Raw genomic sequence first — 21,292 nt, 5'->3', positions numbered from 1 at the left:
GGTTTATCCATCTCTCTCTCCACTCAGTAAATATGGAGTAGCAACTAGTTGCTTGATATTGTTAGGTGCTAAGTAATAGACTCCAAGAAATGCATATACTTTGAGTAAAATTGGTTGTAAACTTTACCTTTATTTTACGAGAAAAATAATTCTTTCAAGAATAATTCTACATTAGCCATTTTCTGGATGTTTTTGAGAAGTTTTCTGTTCATTAACCGCGGTTATCACTTTATTTACATTTTTTTCCTTAAAAAAATACCTTTAGTGTTTAAGAAACTTTATCATCTTTAAATCTAAATCAACTTTCTTAAACAGAATCTGCCATTAGTGCTTGATTGACACATTACTTTTGAGCATCCATTTTATAATAGTGTTATTTTCTTTTTTAAAAAATTACTTTACATTTTGGTACCCCTTTTCACTGGAGGATATCCAAACACTTTCTATTATATGTTTTAAATAATCATATAATAGGAATACCTCTTACAATATTAACATCCTTGTTATTCTGTGGCTTCACATGTCAAAATGATCACTTTTTAAATCCAAATAAATGAAAATTCAGCCAAGCTTCATTAGTTTGTTCAGCTCTGATCATATAAGGCAACAGTTCTGGCAAGTGAAAACAGCTTGGGAGTGTATTCATTGATATATAATTTATATGTAAGTGGTTTGAGGTTTATATATGTATTTAGGGTACTATTTAAAGTGTTGAGCTATAGATTTCACAGGATTTGACTCTATTCCTAGTACAGTAAAATATATCCTCACCAAAATATATGGAAAAATTCTAGTTTGACATATACTTTAATCTGCTTTGAGGCAAAGAGTTGTATATATTTGAAAGAATATCAAGATGGAAATTCAATCACTTTACTTGTCATTTAATTGCCTTTTTGAAAACCAGTTATTCCTACTTCCAATTCTTTATCTCAACAGTATATTGAATTTTAATAAGTTCAATGGTAATCCTTCAAAATTTTAATAGACATTATTTTAATATAGTATAGACTATTACTTTGAATTATACTTGCATTTAATTAGCACTGGAGAGTTCTCAGTCAGCATTGCTTAAAGACAATTTGTTTTCAAATAAAGGACTTTGTATGACATCGAAGTAGAATTTGTAGAGTTGACTTTGCACAAAGTGTCATATTATCCTTAAAATATCAACCAACATCAGTGTTAAATTTTCTAATTTTGATCACTGTTCTTGGTTATATATGAGAATGTCCTTTGTTTTAGAAAATATACACCAAAAACTGTTGGCAGTAAAGGGCATAATGTCTCCAAGTTTTTCAAATGGTTTAGAAAAAAAAATGCATATATATGCTAATAATACACACAAGAGAATAATTAAGCAAAGGTAGCAAAATGTAGACAGCTGATGAATCTGGATAAAGGGTATGTAGGAGCTCCTTGTACTCTTCTTGAACCTTTATGATAAGTTCAAAACTGTATCAAAATATAAAATTACCCCCCCCCCATCTCCAACTTTATCAACTTTAGTTATCATTTTAGGAAAAGATCTGTTGTCATATATTACCTGCCTTTGTTCGTTCCTGAGTAGTGTTAATCTTTTCCTGTGGACAAGAATAATAGAGCAAGAGAAAAGAGGACTGAGTCAGTAGTTTTGGTTTCTTCAAGAATGACGGAAATCCCAGATAAAGGAGGAGGAAAATATGGTGCTTTTAAAATTGAAAAATAACTCTCTTCTGCTGTGGCATTTTAAAATACTATGGATGAAAGGAAGATTAGTTATTACATCTTATTTGGATATTCTTTTAAAGTATGAGGCTTCCACACAATAACATATACATGAATGTTCATAGCAGCATTACTCATAATATTAAAAGTGGGAACAGCCCAAATGTCTTTTAGCGGATTAGTATTCAGCCATAAAAAGAAATGCAGTGCTCATACATGCTACAACATGGATAAATTAAATGAAAGAAGTCAGGTATGAAAGGCCACATGTTATGTGATTTCAGTTATATGAAATAGACAAATTCCAGATCCGACAAATTCATAGAGAAAAAACTTAAATCAGTAGTTGCTAGGGACTCAGAGGCTGGGAGGAATGGAGAATAAATGCTCATGGGTACAGGGTTTCTCTTTGAGGTGATGAAAACGCTCTAGAGTCAAATTACTATGATGGTTGCACAACTCTGTGAATGGATTCAAAACCACTTATAAGGATGAACTTGATGGTATGTGAATTATATTTCGATAAAGCTCTTCCTAATTAAGAGCCCAAAGACCTTACAACGTTACAGGCTTTGGCTTCCTGTTATTTCACAGACCTCGACTGCTTGTACTTTCCCCCAGCGCATTCCAACCTACCTGCACTGGTCTCCTGACTTGCTACTGCTAGGCCTTTGCTTTGGTTTTCTGCTCTTCCTAAAACCCAGCAACCTGTTACTCAGAAGTCTTTCTCCCAGAGATGCCTTTCCTGTGCCTACCCTCACTACAGTTCCAGCCTCCGACGTTACCGGTGGCCCTTACTTGCTTTACCCTTTTCCTTGGCACTGTGCACCATCTAACATGGTATTTTACTTTTTTATTGTGCGTCTTGTTTATCTCTTCCTTCTAGAATCTTCCTCTAGAATATATGCTCTCTGAGAGCAGAGATATGTCTCTGTTATTCACAGCTGTATTCCAGGGCTTAGAACAGCACATGGCGCGTATTGTCACTGACGTCATCAGATGAGTGGATCTGACAGGCAGCTGTCAGGGGTATTAATTTACAAATCAGGAATATTTGGTTATTTATTGAGATTACAGTCAAACATTATTTCTAACAGTTCTACTCACAGTTTTTTGATGCCCAAGACTCGTATTCTCGCAGAATGTATAGCCCACTATAGAATGGTTGCATCTTCAGGAGAGTTTCATTGTTTTATCTTTAAGGAAAATGTTATGTAAGGAGAGCTAATTCGTGCTGTGTTCTGATTGTACGCAGGGGGAAGTAGTGTGACGCCTTATAGATTATGACAAAGTTTCAATCTAGAACTCTTTCTTGGGCGCCTCATTTGTTAACTGTGTTTACAAAAGGCAAGTTTATGGTATTGGATTATTGGGTGATATTTCTGCCTAAACTGCCTTGATTTTTGGTATAATAAATAAAATAAGAGATTTATGTGTCCTTCACCCAGGTTTTATTTTGGTTTTTGATTCGGAGGCTAATGGTATGGTTCTTTGCATCAAGAATATATAGGATTCTTTAGCATTAATCTGTCTCAATACATGGAATCACAATCTCACTTCCACTAATATATCATCCAATAAACATTTATTAATCAATAACCATGTTTTAGGCATTAAAAAACTTTTTAATTAGTAGAACATAATTTTTGCCTTCTAAAGGCACAAGGTGTAGTGGAGAAAATCGCTATGTAAACAAATAATTTCAATAAAGTCATAGAAATAATAACAAAGGGTGAATGAGAAAGCTATTAATTCTGTTTTAAGGTATCAGGGAAGTCAGAGAGGTGATGTTTGAGCTGAGTCTCAATGGATCAGATTAATGTTTTCAAGTATGTACGAGAGAAAGAACAGTACCTCGCAGGAGGTGCCAGTCCATCGACGAAAATTTTGAGCACTTACTGTGGCCAGATAATGCTCTAGACAGTGGGGATACATGACATGAATTTTTCCTGCTTTTGCGTAGATTACTTTCAGTGAAACATGTAAAGGCATGAAAGTGAGGTAAATAGTACAGTATGGCTGTGCCAAGGCAAGTCTGGGGGCCCCTTTCAAAACGGAAGCAGGAGCCACATCACACCAAGAAATTTGAATGCGATGCTCTAAAGCCAGTGATTTCAGTCTGGGATACCCTGTGTCATAAACTTATTTCAAAGGGATTGTCATGCATAGGTGCTAAGCAGGCGAAGCCTGTGGATTTTGATAAATGTCTTTTATACATATTTATCACTACTTTCCAATTTTATGTAGTTATTTTGAGTATTAAAATACAGATCTATTTAAACATTATGAATTCATAATACCTTTTTTTTACATGTTCTATTTTCTCAATCAATTCGTACTATTGCCACAACTACTTTTAAGTCACTATCTATCTGTCAAAATGACTAACCTTAAATAGAGATCCTAAAATATTCAGCTTGATATCTCCTGCCAATGTCGAAGCTGTTCAGACTTTTAGAGGAGCCATCTAAAACTTCAGTAAATATTTATTCGACTTCTAAGTTCCAGGCTCTGCTCTCGCCACTGGGGCTACAAAAATTAATATAAAACAAGATCTGTGTCCTCAGGGAGCTTACAGTCAAAGTGAACAGAGTCCAGATGAAGAATAATGAAGTCAACATGGAGAGAAGAGTATGGATCCAGGATATATTGAGAGAGAAACTCTTAAGCAGTGAGAATTCTCTCACTGTAGACAGACTACTAGAATAGAAAACAGAGTAGATTATTGAGAACAGAGCTCATGTTTTTAAGAGCGTTGTTTTCTTATACCAACAAATCTAATCAATCTCTATCTCCAGAGAAAGAGATATTAGTGATTCATGTGTCTCTGAAAATACTTCTGCTTAATTTTTCTCTACGTGTTAATAAGGCAAAATAAGCTTAAACTGTGTAAATATGTAATGTAAATCATATAAAATATCCCTCAGGATCTGAGTGCTTCACAGTGACAGTGTAAGTGTGACAAGGGTTGAAGAACAGTCACTTGCTTTATTGGTGGATCTTGAACCTTCCGCCTAACAAGCTCACTTCTCTTACTTCAGATTTCAGCCTCCTTTACACACACACACACACACACACACACACACACACACACACACACACACACACACACACTTCCTTTCTTTCTCGCTTAGAAAGACAGCGCTATTGACTAGAAGCCCAGAGTTGCCCCCAAGTTCCGACCACCGGCTCGAATTCTCATGAAGTGGACTTGTAATATCCTTAATGTTGCTGCTGGCAGTCAGTTACAGATTCCATTATTGTCGATCAATGCAGATGCCATGTGAGGTGGGGGAGGCGTGGAGGAGGAAGAGGAGAAAGGAGGGATGAGAGCTTTCTATTCACAGATTCATCAACCTGCCTCTGCTTGCAGGAAATCTCCGTAAAGGGGGCTGGGATGCTGTAGAAGCAGCTAAAGCAGGAAGGGGTTAGGAGGCTGCAGTTCTCTCCGCTGACTGAAAGGAAATTTGAAAACCTTTCTTCTTAGAACAAAACAAAATGCTGAATTTGTTCTTTTGCCTTTGTTTTTGTTTGATGATATGCTTTACTTAACTGATTAGCTATTGTGCTGTCTGGTTATCTAGGCTGTTTTAGTGTAGGAACCTGTTTCTTTTTCCTTTGGGTATCTTTATTCTTTATTTTCCTTCGCTTTCTCCTGTCGTTAAACACAAATCATTCAATTTTATCCTGGCTTTCTCTTTCAGGCTAAAGCTTAACAGCAAGAGGCAGAAGGACAAGTCTCTCTTCCCTTTTCTTCTATCACCCTCTTTTAACCCTCTCTGTCTCCTTCCCCCTCCCCCCCGTTGTATTAGATTGATGTCACAGAGACAGAATTCAGAGTGGAGGGAGGATCACATTTTCTCTTTCATTATTACAGTCTGGCTAGCAGTTTAAGTTTTGGACCCCCCAGAATTTAGTCTCTGTGTCTTTCTTTTCCCACTTCGTCATTCAGTAATTGTGCTCTGTATGGAAAAGTTTTCTGGCTGGAGAATGAGTCTCCTTTCCCCCGGTGATGTGGCCGAGTGGCTGGATAGTAGCACCGAAGAGGAGAAGAGCCTCCTGTCATTTCTGGGTACGGTAGGGCTCCGCTTGTTCGTTTAACCCATTGTTGTCTGACCTTCTCTTACTTTGGGGAGTAAGACCCCACATTTTCCAAAATCCACTTTTGGATTTTTAAAAGGGGGAAGAGAAATTAAGAGAATGTGTTTTAAGTTGTTTGTTCTTCAAGTTTTGTTCATGTCTATGGAAATAGTGCCACCAACATTGGCTATGAGAAAGAGACAGTTTGCTTTGCTTTAACAAAGAATGCCAGCTCCATGCAATGCTTGCCATGTCATCTGGGGCAGCTGTTGGTGCTTTTTAGGCAACTTCTGCTAGCCAAAATATATTATTGTTTTACTCTACCTCTCAATACAGTGATGATGAGACTTGCCGTGTGAGAGTGAGAGAGTAGGCTTTGTGTGCAAGAAAAGCCAGCATATGGATTGAGAAGTAGCTTTTATGCAAGGTGTGAAATATCTGTAATGCTCATATGTAAGCTTTCTCCTGAGTATGTAAAACAGGACACACGGACCACCATTTTTTTAACTTTCCATTTACAGATGCTTTCTAATAAATTTCTAGGTAGAGCAATTATTGATTATGGAATTACTGATATAGTAAATAAATTCCTAAGAAAGTTGGGTTATAAATATAATCACATCTGAAATGTAATAAGAGAGCTTGATACCTATAGAAATCCTATTTGTGAGTACTTTTGTTAGATTAATAAATGTCTTCAAATTTATCTTTTTTATAAATTCGATTTATCTCATAATTTCCTAAATATAAGTATACCTTTATTATTAATGGGCAAAACTTATGCTATTCTAATTTATTTCTCATAATAATCTCTGTGACCTATAAATATTTTTCTGATATTCCAAAAGCTATTTCTATCTTCTTAAAATCTTTTTTATTATATGTGGCATAAATTTCTGGTTTGTTTTATTTAATTTAGTTATGTTGTCAATCTTAACATTTTATAAATGATTTTTTCATGCAGTTTAGATGTAAAGGATCTTGCTAATTGGGTCTTTTCTAATTCTATAAATACTCAGGCACACGTATTTAGATATTATTCCTACTCTCGATTTAGCACAGTCTCACATACCTCGAGAACTGGGTGACTTTAAGAAATATGTACCTCTTGACTCCTCATTTCTCTGAAGCCTGTCTCATTCTACTTGCTTCCCATTCCCCTCCCCCCACGCACATAGGAAACCATCAGTGAAGAAAAGCAAGTACAATATCCCTGAGTGAGACCAACCACTTAGACCCCGCTGCATCACGGGAAAGAAGGGCACAGTCATCGTGAACGTCTTTCCCTTGCTCTTGCATGTTTTTGTCAATTCTAATTATCTAGTCTCAAGGTTAATTTATTTCTTTTTATGGCCATTACCTCACTAGGCCTACAAAGAATTTGATCGAATAAATAGAAATGGGCAGATATGAAGTACTGCAATTCATACCCCTCCCCGCCCCCCCCCCCCGCTCACCCTCTGTTTAGAAGAGTTAGCAAGACCCTCTTCATCCACACGTGGAGGTGATACAGCGGGTGTTGGAACACGCTTGGGAGACAAATGCTGATTCCTGCACATTATCCACTTCATGAAAGAAAACTTCGGCGTATATAATAGATAAAACAGATTGAGTCACAGTCATGATTTTGCTCATTAGCTATAACAAGAAGTTCAGTTACTGAGTAGATGACTGTGTGTCTCATGCTCCACTGTGGCAGGGCTGAGCCCTGGATGTCAGCAAGCCTTATTTGGGGACTGAAGCTCTCTGCTGACTGTGATAGCAAACACCTCCTTCTGTGGACAAATAGGAATTTACTAAACTCCTCAAGAGGAAACTAGGAGCAAAGCTATGTAAGATATGGCTCGTAATAGCTTGAGGATTAAGCAGAGCCTTTGTGATGAGTCATTTGCTAATGTAGTTAGCATTAATAAGAACATGTTTTTCCCAGTGAAGATGCTAAGGGAAAAATAAGAAAACTGAATCTGTTTTATGGTGCATCTAGGATAAGTGGAACCAAAAGAGACATTGTGTCAAAGAACCTATCACGCTATGCTTTCTTCGCCTAAGGAACTTTATGGCAGACTTATCTCTAGGAGAGGAAATGAAAAGTGCTTTGTGCTGGTGAGGCTTTACTACACTGTCGGGCAATAGCCACTTAACTGATGTCCGGGCCTTCCTGTTAATTTAGTGCACTGCTAGTCTGATGAAAGGTCATAAAACGATGCCCTGTTCCTTATTCTATTCAAAAACCTTCCATGGTTCCCTCATCGCCCGTCAGATAAAGTCCACATGCCTTCCTCTGGAGCTTATTCTGGCCCTTCCGCCTGACATTCCAGTATTGCTTTGGGGCGAGAGGACTCCGTGCCACCAAATCGATGAGCTTTCTGTATGTTGGACAAACATTGCGCTTTCCTACCTTTCCATGTGCTATTTCTTCTGTCGCCAGTGTCCCTTCTTCCAGACTGAACTTTCCGAGACCCTACCCCTGTTTCAGATCTCGCTTACGAACAAGACCGTGCAAGGTGCAGTGGCCGGATACAGATAAAGCTGCTTGTGAGAAGCATAGAATTTGGTTGGGGAGAAAACATGAATTATATACAATTAAGTGAGAAAGATTTAGTGATAATTTAAGATAACAATAGACATAATAAAATAAAACAAAATAAGGCAGTACCTTGGAAATGATAGATCCGGGCAGAATTGCTTTGGAAATTTGAAGAAAGGAGGTATCATTTTTGATTAGGAACACTGGACATTGCTTTACAGAAATAGGATTTAATCAGAATCTTGAAAGGTGAATAGATTTTTATGGAAACAGTGTTTTCTGTATGAACGGAGTGTTATGAAGGATGTTAAATTAAGTTCATGTCCAGTGAGTAAACTGATTTGCAAGGAATAGAAAGGAATAATGCATGTAAAGAAGTAATGAGAGGTAATACTTCAAGGGTATTTGGTGGCTCACTGCGTAGGACTTTCATGACAGCCTGGTGAGTAACAATTTATCCTGAAAGCCATTGGGAAGAATTAAAGAGTCTTGAGCAAGAAAAAGATATGGTTGAAATAGCTTTTTAGGAAGACATATCTGAAACTGCCCCAGTAGGGAGAAAGAGACTAATTAAACTGGTTTGAAAGCTATTCCAGTACTCCAGATATGAAATAAGTGCCTCTGTTTTAACACTAAACCCTCTATGTTATAATGAGTGGTTTGCTTATTTGTTATTCAAACTAAATCGTGAATGCCTCCAAACAAGGTCTCCGTCCTCTGTCTTTTCAGCACCTTGTACACTGTTAGGGGCAGATGAATATTTGCGCAGCTCAGACGAATAACTGATATGAAAACATGGAGAGATAATATAGGCTCTATTAGCAGAATTGGTGACAGATTGGAGGAATGGGGAACATAATGAGTCAAAGACTATTTCTGAACTCAGGAGGCTGGTGGTACTATTAACCAAAATACAGAAGTTGGGGAAGGGAGCCAGTTTTTAAGGGAAGATGAGTTCTAATTAGATATTTTGAGCTTGAGGTGCCTAGTACGTAACAAGGTAGAGATATAGTTTTGATGATTGGAAAAATGAAGTCATGGAAAGCAACATTTGAGAGCCATGTAGAGAAGAAAGTAAGTTGAAGGTCTAAGCATCTATAGGCGATCTACTATTGAGAGTCTGTCAGGAAAAAATAGGACAAGAACAGAACCTTGAAGAGTCGCCAATGGTGAGGATTGGGTAGGGTAGAGGAAGTAGAAATGCAGCGGGAATGATCCTGATGGCAGGAAGAAAGCCAGAATGGTGTGTTATTACAAGTGCTAAGACAGAAAAAATCAACAAAGTAGGCAGTAGTGTCAGTGGTGAAACCAGAGAAGTCAGAAAAGACAATTTGACAATTGGAAGATTTTTGATGACCTGTGAACGCATCGGTGCCATCTCATTAAAGTTGAGGAAGGAGAAGTCAGATTTTATAATATTGAGAAAGACAGCAGATGATAAGACTGAGAAAGCCACAGGTTCCATCTCTTGCCTGGAGAAATCTGTGACTGATAGAAAGGAAAAGGTACCTTTTTTAAAATCGGGAAGACTCATGCATATTTTTCTGTAGAGGAGAGTACAAGATATGGAACCCACAAGAGAGGAGAATAACCTATAGAACAAAATCCTTTATCGATGTTGGGGTAAGGGTGGGATTAAGGGCAAAAGATTCACTTTTGAAGGGAGGAACTCATGCAGGAATCAAAGATGCAACAGAAAGTAGGGAAGGAAGGCGAGGGAGAGAACAGTCATCGTATCAGCCTTATGGCATCTGTCGTACCCAGTCATGCGTTGTAGTTAGTTAATCGTTTACCCATTTATGTTGTTATTTGGGTCCCATCCAGCACTTCCCTGCGACTGCAGGATAAAGATATTCTCTTAATATTGTCCAGAACAGCACTGAATGGGTGCTCAGTAAATACTTTTTTGAATGACTGAATGCTATTCAGTTACCCAGAATCTTGAGATTCAACCATTTTCACAATTATCCTGTCAGATCAACCTCTCCCTGACTTTCTACTACTGTTCTCTGTTCTCATATCTGTAAGTACCATTGAAAGTACATTGGTAACACTTGCAATTTTTCTTTAGTTGATTGTAATGGAATCTTTAGTCAGTGAAAAAATAATAATAGAAATTATAAAATACTTAGAACTGACCATCCTGAAAATAGTACATATCAAAACTTATAGGATATTGCTAAAATAGTTATAAAGTAATACTTATAGTCTTAGTTTTTTATATTGCAAAGTACACTGAGAATTAGTGAGCTAATTAAGTATTCAACAAGTTAGAAAAAGAAAACACAAAGAAAGTGTAGAGAATGAAATAATGAACATAACAGCCAATAATGAAATAGAAGACAAAAATAAACGTAATAGAATCAATAAAGCCAAGAGTTGTCTTTAAAAACATCCAATGAAAATAGATAAAACTGTCAAGATTTGTTCAAGACAAAAGAGAGAAAACACAAATAATGAAAAAAGAGACAGTCAAGAAAATCAGAAACTTGAAAAATAGACTTATGAAAAACTCTATGATAATCTTTGAAATTTTAGAGAAAATGGACATATTAAAGATGTTATTTATTAAAATTGACTTTAAAAAAAATAGGAAATATCAGTAAGCCTGCTCCTTAGAACCATTAAAGAAATTGAGTCAGTAGTTTAAAATCTACCACTGATTGTGGTTTAGTTTCTCGTAAAGCTTGACTTCCAAAAAAGAACAAATGTTGGATCATACTTGAATTAATATTTCCAATCAGTGGTAGTCAGTTTCCATCGCAAATAAGTAAATTGGCATTCTGGTATCTAAATTGAAAAGCAAACAAAAAATATCAAGAGCCATGGTAAAGCCTAAGCGTGGCAATTGAACCCATGTTGAGTCCCACAGGAAGTCATGGTTCCCTTAGAGTTCTTAAGTCTTAATCATTGTTTAGGAGATTTCCTTAGAAAAGAAAAAAATTCTTTCAAAAATTATCCTCATAGGGGTATGCAAATAAAAAACTAAAGAAAATCAAGCTGAAAAGGTATCTAAAGAAAATGAAAATGAGTAAGATTTTTCAGACTTAAACCTGATTGATTTATGTTAAGGCTGCTTAGTAAAACCGTGGAAATTAGTGAATTTTTAAATAGAATGATGCAGATAAGGAAAAAACCTCAAAACTTTTATACCTAATCTCCTATGAGGCTTGTTTATCAAAACGTTAATTATAACTAAAGATTCAAGTTCATATACATAAAAGGAGAGTGATTCTTAAACTTGATTAGATGGTGACTTTAATTCCATATGTGAATTAGAGACAACTAGAAAATGTATTAATAACTTTACAATGTGTTAGGTTAACCCTGTGAAATTGTTAATATTTTACCATTTTAACATACAAAGATGGCAAATCTGTATGGTCACGCGTTTTTATTAAAGGAGAAAACAAAATGTGCAGTCTGTGCTGAACTATTTTTTAGTTGTTTAGTTAAAATTTGTTACTAATTATTATCTTTTCTGGTTTAGTACTCCCTGCAGAGAGAGAAGCAAGAATAGGTACAAATGGTATAAAAAAATTTATCATTGTGAAAGAAATATTTAAAATGGAAAGAATTCTACTTATTAAAATTTGTTTTATTTGAAAATTTAGACAAGACCAGCATTATTCAAATCGTACAGTCTGTGTTCAGTTGCAGAACAGGAATGTAGTTTGGTACCCAAAACTAGAGAACATATAATTGAGTAATATGAACTGATAATGAATGCATTAATTGAAGATCAAAAAAATGTTAAAAATGAGGCCTAGTTTTATAGAAGTAGATGAATTGAAATTTGTATCAAAGGTCAGCTAAGATTTGGCAGGTAAGCGAAAACCATTAGCAAAGGTACATGCGGGGGAGTGAGTATGGACAGTTTGAGTTCAGAGATCATGATGAAGGCGCTTTGCTGGAGAGTGTTGGCAGGAAAGAGTGACTATGGAAGGTGAGGCCAAGTGTTTTTTTTTTCTCTGTGTCTGACCATCTCAAGATCTCTAGGAGGGTAATTACATCAAGAAAGTAATGTTTGAGGGAGATCAATCTGGTAATGGTGAGCAGGACAGCTTTTAGCACAGAGGCAGGAGTCAGTGAGATCATGTCCGAGGGTCCTGCCATAGTCCACATGAGAAGATAAAGTCTTGGAGTAGGGTGATAGATGGCAGTGAAAGTAAAGAGGACAACATGAAGCCAGCGGACACTCTGAGGAGAGAGATGGCAGGGCTCGGTGGCCACAGGGATGCAGGTCAGCATCACAGATGCCTCCCTTTTCTATTACCTCCATCAAAGGTGAATAAGTGATGTCCACCGTAAGCATCTTTGCTTTCATGCAGCTTCATATGTATATCTGGTCCTCAGTAAATTATTAAGTTCTCATCTTTATATTAGAGGCTCAAATATTTGTATGTTTTCAATACTTGCCTTTAATTTCTATTTGGGGAAAAAAACCTAAACTAGGCTTAAACGACTGCAGAATAATCAAGGACCAGATCTTTTGTAAAGATTTTAAAGATAAATATTGAAATCATGGTATGACTAAATCAAAGATTATACCCACAATTATATATAAAACATACTAATAATGAGAATATATTATTGAGTCAGTTATCAAAAAAGTTTAGAAAAGGATCTTAGGGCATCTCTAAATTAGAAGACATTGTCTTCTCGAGTTGAAGACAAAATATGATTCACCAAAATGAATCTGTAAGATTAACAATATCTTATAAATAAATCGAAATGCTTAAAACAGTCATTTTATGCTGAACAGTGCCTTTTTAGGTATTTAGAGACTGTTCTCTGTAAAACCTAAGTCCTGAATGCTTTTATCCAGTTTCTTCTCACAGAATTGGCCTGAGTAGTTCTCTCTCCACTTAGGTGTACTGAAGATGACTTTAGGACGCTAGAAGGGCAGGTTTGTTTTCTTTTTAAAGACTATTTTTTCCATTTTTAGTTTCATAGCAAAATTCAGAGGAAGGCACGAGAGTACCCACGTATCCCAGGCTCCACACATTCACAGCCTCCCCCACCAGAGCTGATGAGCCTCCCCCGACAGACACAGCATCATCACCCAGACCCATAGTTTACATTAGACTTCATTTTTGGTACTATATATCCTGTGAGGTTGAGCAAATAGCCTAATGTAAACGGAGTATTTTCACTGCCCTAAAAATCCGCTGAGCTCCACCTATCCATCCTGCCCCTAAGGGCAACTTACTTTTTTGGAGGACTTCTTGGCACTTTTTTTATTCGCGCGCAGAATCAATAGTAGTTATTCTTTATAGCTTGTTTCTTGTTTTATGCAAGTTTTCTCAATGTGACATTAAGCGAGCACCTTTTCCCCTCTTCATCCCATGGCCACACCTTTCTTTGTTTCTTGACTAGAATATTCTTGTCAGCATCAGCGTTCCAGGATCCAGGGTTTTCTCTGAGGGGCTTTGTTAGCAGTAAATTATTGCTCAAGGAGTGTGACTTAATTCTCTTTAAAATATGAAGAATTGTGTGCCAGTCATTAAAGTTCTTTGAGTTATTTTGAGAAAGAGTCTCTGAGATTATTTATCTTATTTTTTCTGCATTACAGCCTGTTATACGAAACACAAGAAGAACAGGTAGCACACTTGGTGTTTTAACCTCGTAGGCTCTAGACCCAAGCCACATGCGTCCCTGTCCCCATTCTGCCCCTTTTCAGTTTGGCAAAAATGGACAGCGTGATAGAACCTCTCCTGTTTCTTTATCTGTCAAATGGGGGCGATAATCCTAGCTCCAGAGAATTGTTGTGAAGATTAAAGAGAAAACTCATATTAAACACTTAGTGTATAATAAGGAAAAATAAATGATAGTTTTGTGTTGTAGTTACCCTTGTTATATTTTCATCGTTGTTACTAAGATCCTTGGTTGGTATCACTAAGACCCAGAGATGTGTCTTATTTTTGAAACTTAAGATACATGGAAACACCCCTGAGCTGTTTTCTTAGCCTTTCTGGTTCAGAGAGTTATTTGCACTAAAACTGTTCTCAACCATCCCACCCAGTATTCTTAGCCTAAGCCGAAGAAGTGGAATTCTTGTGGGTGTCCAGATTCCTTGACCAGAGAGAAATCTGTTCTCCTATTTATTAACAAGGAGAAATTTAAAAGAATAATAATCATAACAGAATAAATTTGTTGAAGAAGAGGTAGATAGCTGTACTTTCTGAGAATTCGCATCTCTGTGCTTAGCACCAATTTGTACGTATCGAAGTAAGTGTCTGGGGCATGCAAACTTGAAAGGACTGATTGTGTGAGTGAAGTACTGCATTCTAAGTGATACAAACTGGATGAATTAAAGTGGCTCTGGGGATCGGTATTTCAGAGCATCCGTTGGTAGTGGCTGTCAGTGCACAGTCTTCAAAGCAGTGACAGTGGGATACTGCAGAAACCGTCCCACGGCAAATCAGGTGGACGAAGTCCGTAAAATGGCCAGGTGCTCAAGTGCTAGAAACTTCTCTTTGCTCTTGTCCCTTGCCCTTTATAAAATTGTTCTCTGCCTACGTCTTCAAGCTTCCATTACGTCTAGGAGTCCTCCAACAAAAAGTATGAAAATTCATTTTCATGAAGCCTTTTTTATGTTTTACTATTTGTTATAAAAGTTCCTCTTTATTGTAGAGGTAAAAACCCATTTCCTAATACTGTTCCTCCATCTTTTGTGCCTCCTATGGAAGAAAAATTCTCCTAGTTTAGAATTCCCAGCATGGAGAGCTAAGTTATATGCTTATTTCACTCATTAATAACTTGAGCCACTGCCTTATCATATCCTATTTATGTTATCATTTGCACAGTCTAAGGGAAAATACAGGATAATGAGGTCAATTCATTCACAGCAACACTATACACTAAAATTTCAGTGACTTGAATGGGTTCACAAGCAGTTTGGTGTGCATTCACTTTTCTATCATGTTGTGTTGAAATGTTATTGATTTTTAAAAAGGTTTTTGAAGTGAACTGAAAAATTCCCCTTTTAAGAATATTAGAACACTAGTTTCCTAATATAATATCGAAAATATTAAAGGGGCTTGTGAATAATCATAATTGACAGAACATTCATAGTCATTTATGTTCTGTACACAGAATTACTAGGAGAATTGGCTTGGGTTGCTATTCGCGTGAAATATTTAGACATCCTATCTATGCCAAACTGACTGCATCTGTGAACATGTAATGTTTTTCTGGTCTGTCATAACTAGGGAATTTAGCTGTGAGAAGGATATTTTGGTTCCTTACATCACTGTCCACCAAATTAAAACTTTATAAATACCTTTCTTTTTTTTTTTTATCTTTCATGTTGAATTTCCTGAAATTACTTTCACATCAATAAGGTTATTCCCTTCTTTTAAGTTTGCCCATATGTTCATTCAAGAGGGTAATAATTGTTATTACCTCAATGGCTATCTCAAGGATTAAGACAGCTCTTAGACCTAGTGCTTAGCACATAACACTCAGTATTGGCCAAAATTAGCATAAAATATGTGCTTGAACAAAAAATAAATGTAGTCGATGCTTATAGATGTCTGGCCATAATGATGTTATATAAGCTACCTTTCTCACTTGATGTTTTCAGAGGGTTTCAGAACCTCTCAGTTACACATTTATGTATATCAAACATAAATGGTCAACGTTTCTCTTTATTCCCTTTCCAAACATAATGTTCCAGAATTATTTCAGTCACATTCATTATTTAAAATCTGAAAGTAATTAAGAAAGTACCAGTAAGCGTATATCCATCAGGATTCTGTGTGATTTGTACCTTTTGGTGACGTGTAGTTCACCAGGTGGCTTTCTTTCAGAGTGAAAAGCTCAAGTCCTTACATGTAGGCGTACGAGCTATAAACAGTAGCCATCTGCCCCTGCTCACCAACACCAGCCCCCCGGCCTCCCCGCTGCACTTTACCCAGAGGCTTTGTCTGGCCTCCCCACTACCTGCAGGGTCCTCCCTGATAAGTCTCCGAGGCGGACTCCCGGGTCCTTCCTCAAATGCTGACTCTCACTTACCTGTTCACTGTACTCTCTGTAGGGGAATCCTTGTACCTCCTCATCTCCTTTACACCGTCATACTTTTTTCCCTCCCTGGAACACTTTTTGACATTTGCTTCCTGATAAGTGAACGGAAGGCCAGGAGAACACTATTAGATTCCTTAGGCAGAGGTTGAGTTGTTTGTTGAACGGGAACCTTCTCAGCTAAAAGTGCCTTTGCCCCTGTAACTATCCATTTGTCAAATTCTTTGCCACACTTTTGAAAGAAAGCGTATTGGCAAAAGGGAAAATGTATATGCTGAGGAAATGGTGTTATAATACACACTTCGGGTTTAGAGAGCCCCTTTCTTCCAAAATGCTAACTTTGCGTCAAAGCACATGATCTCATTCATCTCATCTTCATCTCTGGTTGGTCTGAACAGCTCAGTTCATTCACAAAGCCCGGAGCAGGAAAGGCGGAGTGGCGCACACAGGTCGCACAGATAGACGGTGGTGCTGCTAGGAAAAGCAGCCAGGTGTTCTCTTCGCTTCCTACATCATGGTCTGCAGAGCTGGACCGGGGGTTCGCGCTCATTATTATAAGTTGCCACCTCATCTCATCAGTCACGTTCCTCCATCAGTTCATACCCAATGGCAAAGGAAATGAAGAGATAAATGTCAAACTTACCCAGGCTTTTTGTAACTTCTTTTGCCTTTCAATCTAAAGATGAAAAATATTATTTTTAGGCGATGAGAAAGTGAACAAAACAGTTTCAGGCCTTTATCTACAGAAACAATACGAATGTGTCTTCTCAGTCTCAGAGGATGAGCATATTTTAACTGTAATTAAATATTATGACTATGAAAGGAATGTTAATGTTTTACAGCAGGTGAAAACAATGTGGCAATATACTGCTCAAGCACAGTGAGGGGAGAGCTAATCTGGGCCTACCGGAACCACTGTAGATTCCCCTTTCTGCTCGGAGGCCTGAAGTTCAGGGCGGCCGGCCCGGTTGACACGCGAGCCTGCCGGAGACAGCCCAGCAGGTTGTTAATCCTGGTCTTGCTGACGCCGCTGCCCTGTTTTTAAATGGACGTCGGTTCTCGGGGTGTATGTTCTTCTCTCAGCTCAGTTATGAATCTTCAGAGAACCAAAGACCCTGGACATTCAAAGGCCTTTGCGGCGTTGCTTTGTGGGGCACAGACTTCTCCCTCTTCTGGGAGCTCACTTAATTGACCTCGTATCCTTTCTTTTTCCTCTTTAGTAGCAATCGTTCAAATGTCAAGAATAATTTAATTTTTTCTTTTTTGAGCCCAGTAACATTCTTTAAGCTACATCAGAGTTGTGGGTTGTTTTTTGTTTGTTTGTTTGTTTGTTTCATGATACAGAAGGAGAATCTAAAAGCAAAATAATAATAATAATAATAATAATACAACAAATACTGTATTTGTTAGTGTGTGAAAAGGGATCGTTGCTCATTTTAGCCAATATAATTTCCACATAGTTAAAAACATTGGAATATATTTGTTTAATGAGTTCATTTGCCTGCAAACTAAAATTAGATGTTTGGGGAAAAAGTGAGGAAATAAGCTTCCATTTTTTTCCTTAGCCAGAACATTGTAAATTAAGAAAAACTGTTTACTAGGTCATTCAATCCTCCTAATAAAACTTCTTTTTCTCCCAATTTGGTTTCTCTAGCAATTATTCAGAGATTAAAATATATTTTATTATAATATTGTCTCCTATGCTTCGTAATTATACGTAATTATCAGAGGAAAGATGAGATTATCTTCTACCTTCTCCAGCCCCCCTGACCCCTTGCCTGTCCCCCATATATACTTGCCTAACTGGGGATAATCATTCTTTGAAGTCACGCTCCTGAAGTCTGAAGGTCTTGTTCAGTGTCCTTTGACAAACTGATCTGTTTAAATTCAGTGCTTTGTGCCATTCCCACGAATTTTAGCTAATTACACTGCCATTTTTTAGAAATGTGCACTAGAAGTCATGTGTGCCTAATTCTGAAAATGGCTTTGTACATTAAGGCTCATTTAACCACTGATGGTTAGCGAGAAGTTGAGAGACTTACAGTTACTGGTCATAATTTTAGAACAGTAATAGCGTGGCACTTTCTTGTACTGCAGGCATATAAGATGCTATACTGTCAACCTCTCAGTTATTAGGAATGTTGCAATTTGGTTTATGTCTTACTAGTCCCGATGTCACAGAGAGGATAGATGTTTAGCCATGGAAAGAAAACCAGTGTCCAACGGGCAGATAGTAACAGGGCAGGCACTTCCCATTGGATTTTCATAGGAGGAACTGATTTGTGTGAATTACTGGGTCTGTGTAAAATGGTGTCCTTTTGGCACTGGCTGAATATAAATTTCGGTAAATGTTTTTTTTTTTGTTTTTTTCTTTTTTGTTGCTGCAGATTAGTGTAATACAGTGAAATCTTCTGTAACTGAGGGGAGGCAGTGGTTGGGTGTCTGCTAATAGCCTGAAAGTAACTAATGAGGATGTGCAGTGGGAGCGATTGATTGAATAGCTGCAGTCCCGTGTGTTTCTTTCTTGCTTGTTCTCTCTGCAAGCTGTAGAGAGGGAGGGGGAAGAGCAAGACACGGGGAGGGAGCGGGAGAAAAGACGCTTTCTCTTAAGTGGAAGTAGCACGGATCCCAGGGGCCGGGAGGCCAGGAATGGAAGTTTAAACTGCATCTGTCTTTTAAAGGGAGAACAGCAGGAAGCAAAATGTCAGTCTCCGGAGTCACGATTTACTCCTTGTTTTTTAAGATCTGGAAGATAACACAGAATACTTTTTTTAGGATGTATTTTTTTTTTCTTGTCCATGTTGAGATTATCTAATGTTATTTGAGAAGCTGGATTCCTATATGTCTGTCAGTTGAAGTGGCGATGGGAAGCAGTTGTGATAAAGGTATAATATGTATATATCTGTCATCTGTGTGTGCGTGTGTGTATGTGCATATATATGCATATATATCCCCGTGAAAAAAATTTAAATGTAACCTTAATATCGTGTACAGTAATTAAATCGGAGATTGCCACATTAGGTGCAAAATCTGAGGCTCGTTAGGTAGTTTGAACAGATTTAGGATTCCAGAGTAAGATCTTAGTAAGGTCATATTACCAGAGCAAGGAGAAGCTGATCTATTTTTAAATCTGCATAAGCATATATGTTATTCTCTCCTGGCAGCAGCTTTCCGTCTCCTCATGGTCCTTTGGTTGCAGTCTGGTAAATCATCTTATCTGCACAGAAGTGAACTTTGACCTTTTTTGCAAACACCATCAAATCATGTGCATACTAGACTATATTTTGTTCATAGAAATATCGGAAATTTCATTGGATTCTGTTAACTCCTGTATTGCTCACGAATAGAGAAGTAGATTCATACACTGTGAGATGCAAATATTAAGTGAACTTATAGATATTAAACATAGCTCAGAGGAAATTACTTTTTATATGCGCACAGATAAAGATGTAAGCTGTCACACTCCAGCAGATTCTTAACTGTGACCATCTCCCAGTGTCTTAATAGTTCAAACACAACAGAGATAAAGAGACAAATTATGTGGATACAGAATGTAATACACCTTTAAAGCAAACTGATCTTTTTGTGTGTGTGTGGGGGGGCAATAATTTTACGATTTAGTGAAAGGTTTTTAAATTGGGGTTTTTAATGGTTTTTTTCCTTCTCTTCCAGAGGTGCCGGCAGAAAGGTCCCCCCGCAGACGCAGCATCTCAGGGACCAGCACGTCAGAGAAGCCCAACTCCATGGACACTGCAAATACCTCACCCTTCAAAGTACCAGTAAGTGTTTCTTTTCTCTTCTCTAAAAGAATATTTTACTTCTTTCCTCTTAGAGACAGTTACTAAGGAATCAGAACATTTTGCTCTTCAAGAATGTCTACAATACTTAGATTAAAGGACAGAGCTATCAGCTTGCATAGATTAGCTGTGGTTAATGTTCACTACTTTCAGTACAAGGTTTATTAGGTCTTAGGGAATATTATTTTTATGTGTGGGGTATTTTCAAAATATATAACTACATACATTAAATTCAAATTCCTCAAAACTGTAGAATGCAAATCTTTACAGGATACCCTTTTATCAAGTTACTAGTCAAAACCTATCACAATTCTGTAAAGTTGCTGCTAGGATTTTTTTTTTTTTTTTTTTTTTTTAAGGAATGGGATATGACTTCTTCCCCCCAGAGCGGGAACATAAGTAGAGAGTAATGACACTCATATAGTTGCAGAACAGATCATCAGAGAACTGGACAGTTGCGAGTTCTAATCTTGAAATCTGGCCTATGCTTTGCCGAAGTCATCTTTTAGATGAGCACTTAAGTGCTGAAGAAATACCCTGGAGGCAATTTCCCAGGTTAAAATACTCCTCAGACTGACTGGGCTGTACCGAGACTCGGCATTAAATTCAGAACGGTGCTGAGAGGGAAAGGCCTGTCCGTGCCCAGGTGTCCGCCGGCCACCAGTTGCAGGCCTGGTTTGGAACTTCTGCTGTAGCTCTGAGTAATCCAAGTTTTAGTTCACCCACTTTCTTTGTTTACTGAACGAGAAATATACTCACTTCACAATCATATCATTTTATTAAAAATTCATTGTTTTAAACTTGGAAAAAATTCTTTCATGACGTTGATCATTATTGTAAGTACAATAGAAATAAAGATAAAGTAGAAATAGATTTTCCTGTGGGGGAAAAAAGGGATTTTTATTTTTTAATTCAGCCAAGTTAATATGTTGTATTCTTTATTTATTCCAATACTATTTTTTTTTAAGTTGGGATGACCTTTGGAGTATAACTGATATTTTGAGATATGTAAGTAGACACTCATTTGTAAGTTAACCAAAATAAATGTTTTATTTTGGATTAACCCTGAGGAGCAAGATTTCTCCTTATTGTATCCCAGTGCCTTGTAGAGTTTGCAGATATCTCTTACTGTGATCTTTCAAATTTTTATATACGT

At 37.3% G+C, this 21,292-nt stretch overlaps 1 protein-coding gene across 11 annotated transcripts in view; it reads left to right on the top strand.

The window, feature by feature from the left end:
• RASAL2 (RAS protein activator like 2) overlaps nucleotides 1-21,292 on the top strand; it is a 237,070-nt gene that overhangs the window by 150,292 nt on the left and 65,486 nt on the right. For 9 of the 11 annotated variants that reach the window (XM_016141221.2, XM_016141222.2, XM_016141223.2 and 6 more), the window contains one exon: nucleotides 20,012-20,118. In XM_016141221.2, coding sequence (XP_015996707.2) covers nucleotides 20,012-20,118 — 107 coding nt within the window. Of the gene's footprint in view, nucleotides 1-3,936; nucleotides 5,780-18,932; nucleotides 19,225-20,011; nucleotides 20,119-21,292 lie in introns of those variants that run through there. The other 2 variants (XM_016141225.2, XM_016141226.2) reach the window with 2 other exon arrangements.

This window comes from Rousettus aegyptiacus, unplaced genomic scaffold (genome assembly GCF_014176215.1).
Source record: "Rousettus aegyptiacus isolate mRouAeg1 unplaced genomic scaffold, mRouAeg1.p scaffold_m13_p_17, whole genome shotgun sequence".
Lineage (NCBI taxonomy): Eukaryota > Metazoa > Chordata > Mammalia > Chiroptera > Pteropodidae > Rousettus > Rousettus aegyptiacus.
This window is presented reverse-complemented; position numbering and strand designations above follow the sequence as displayed.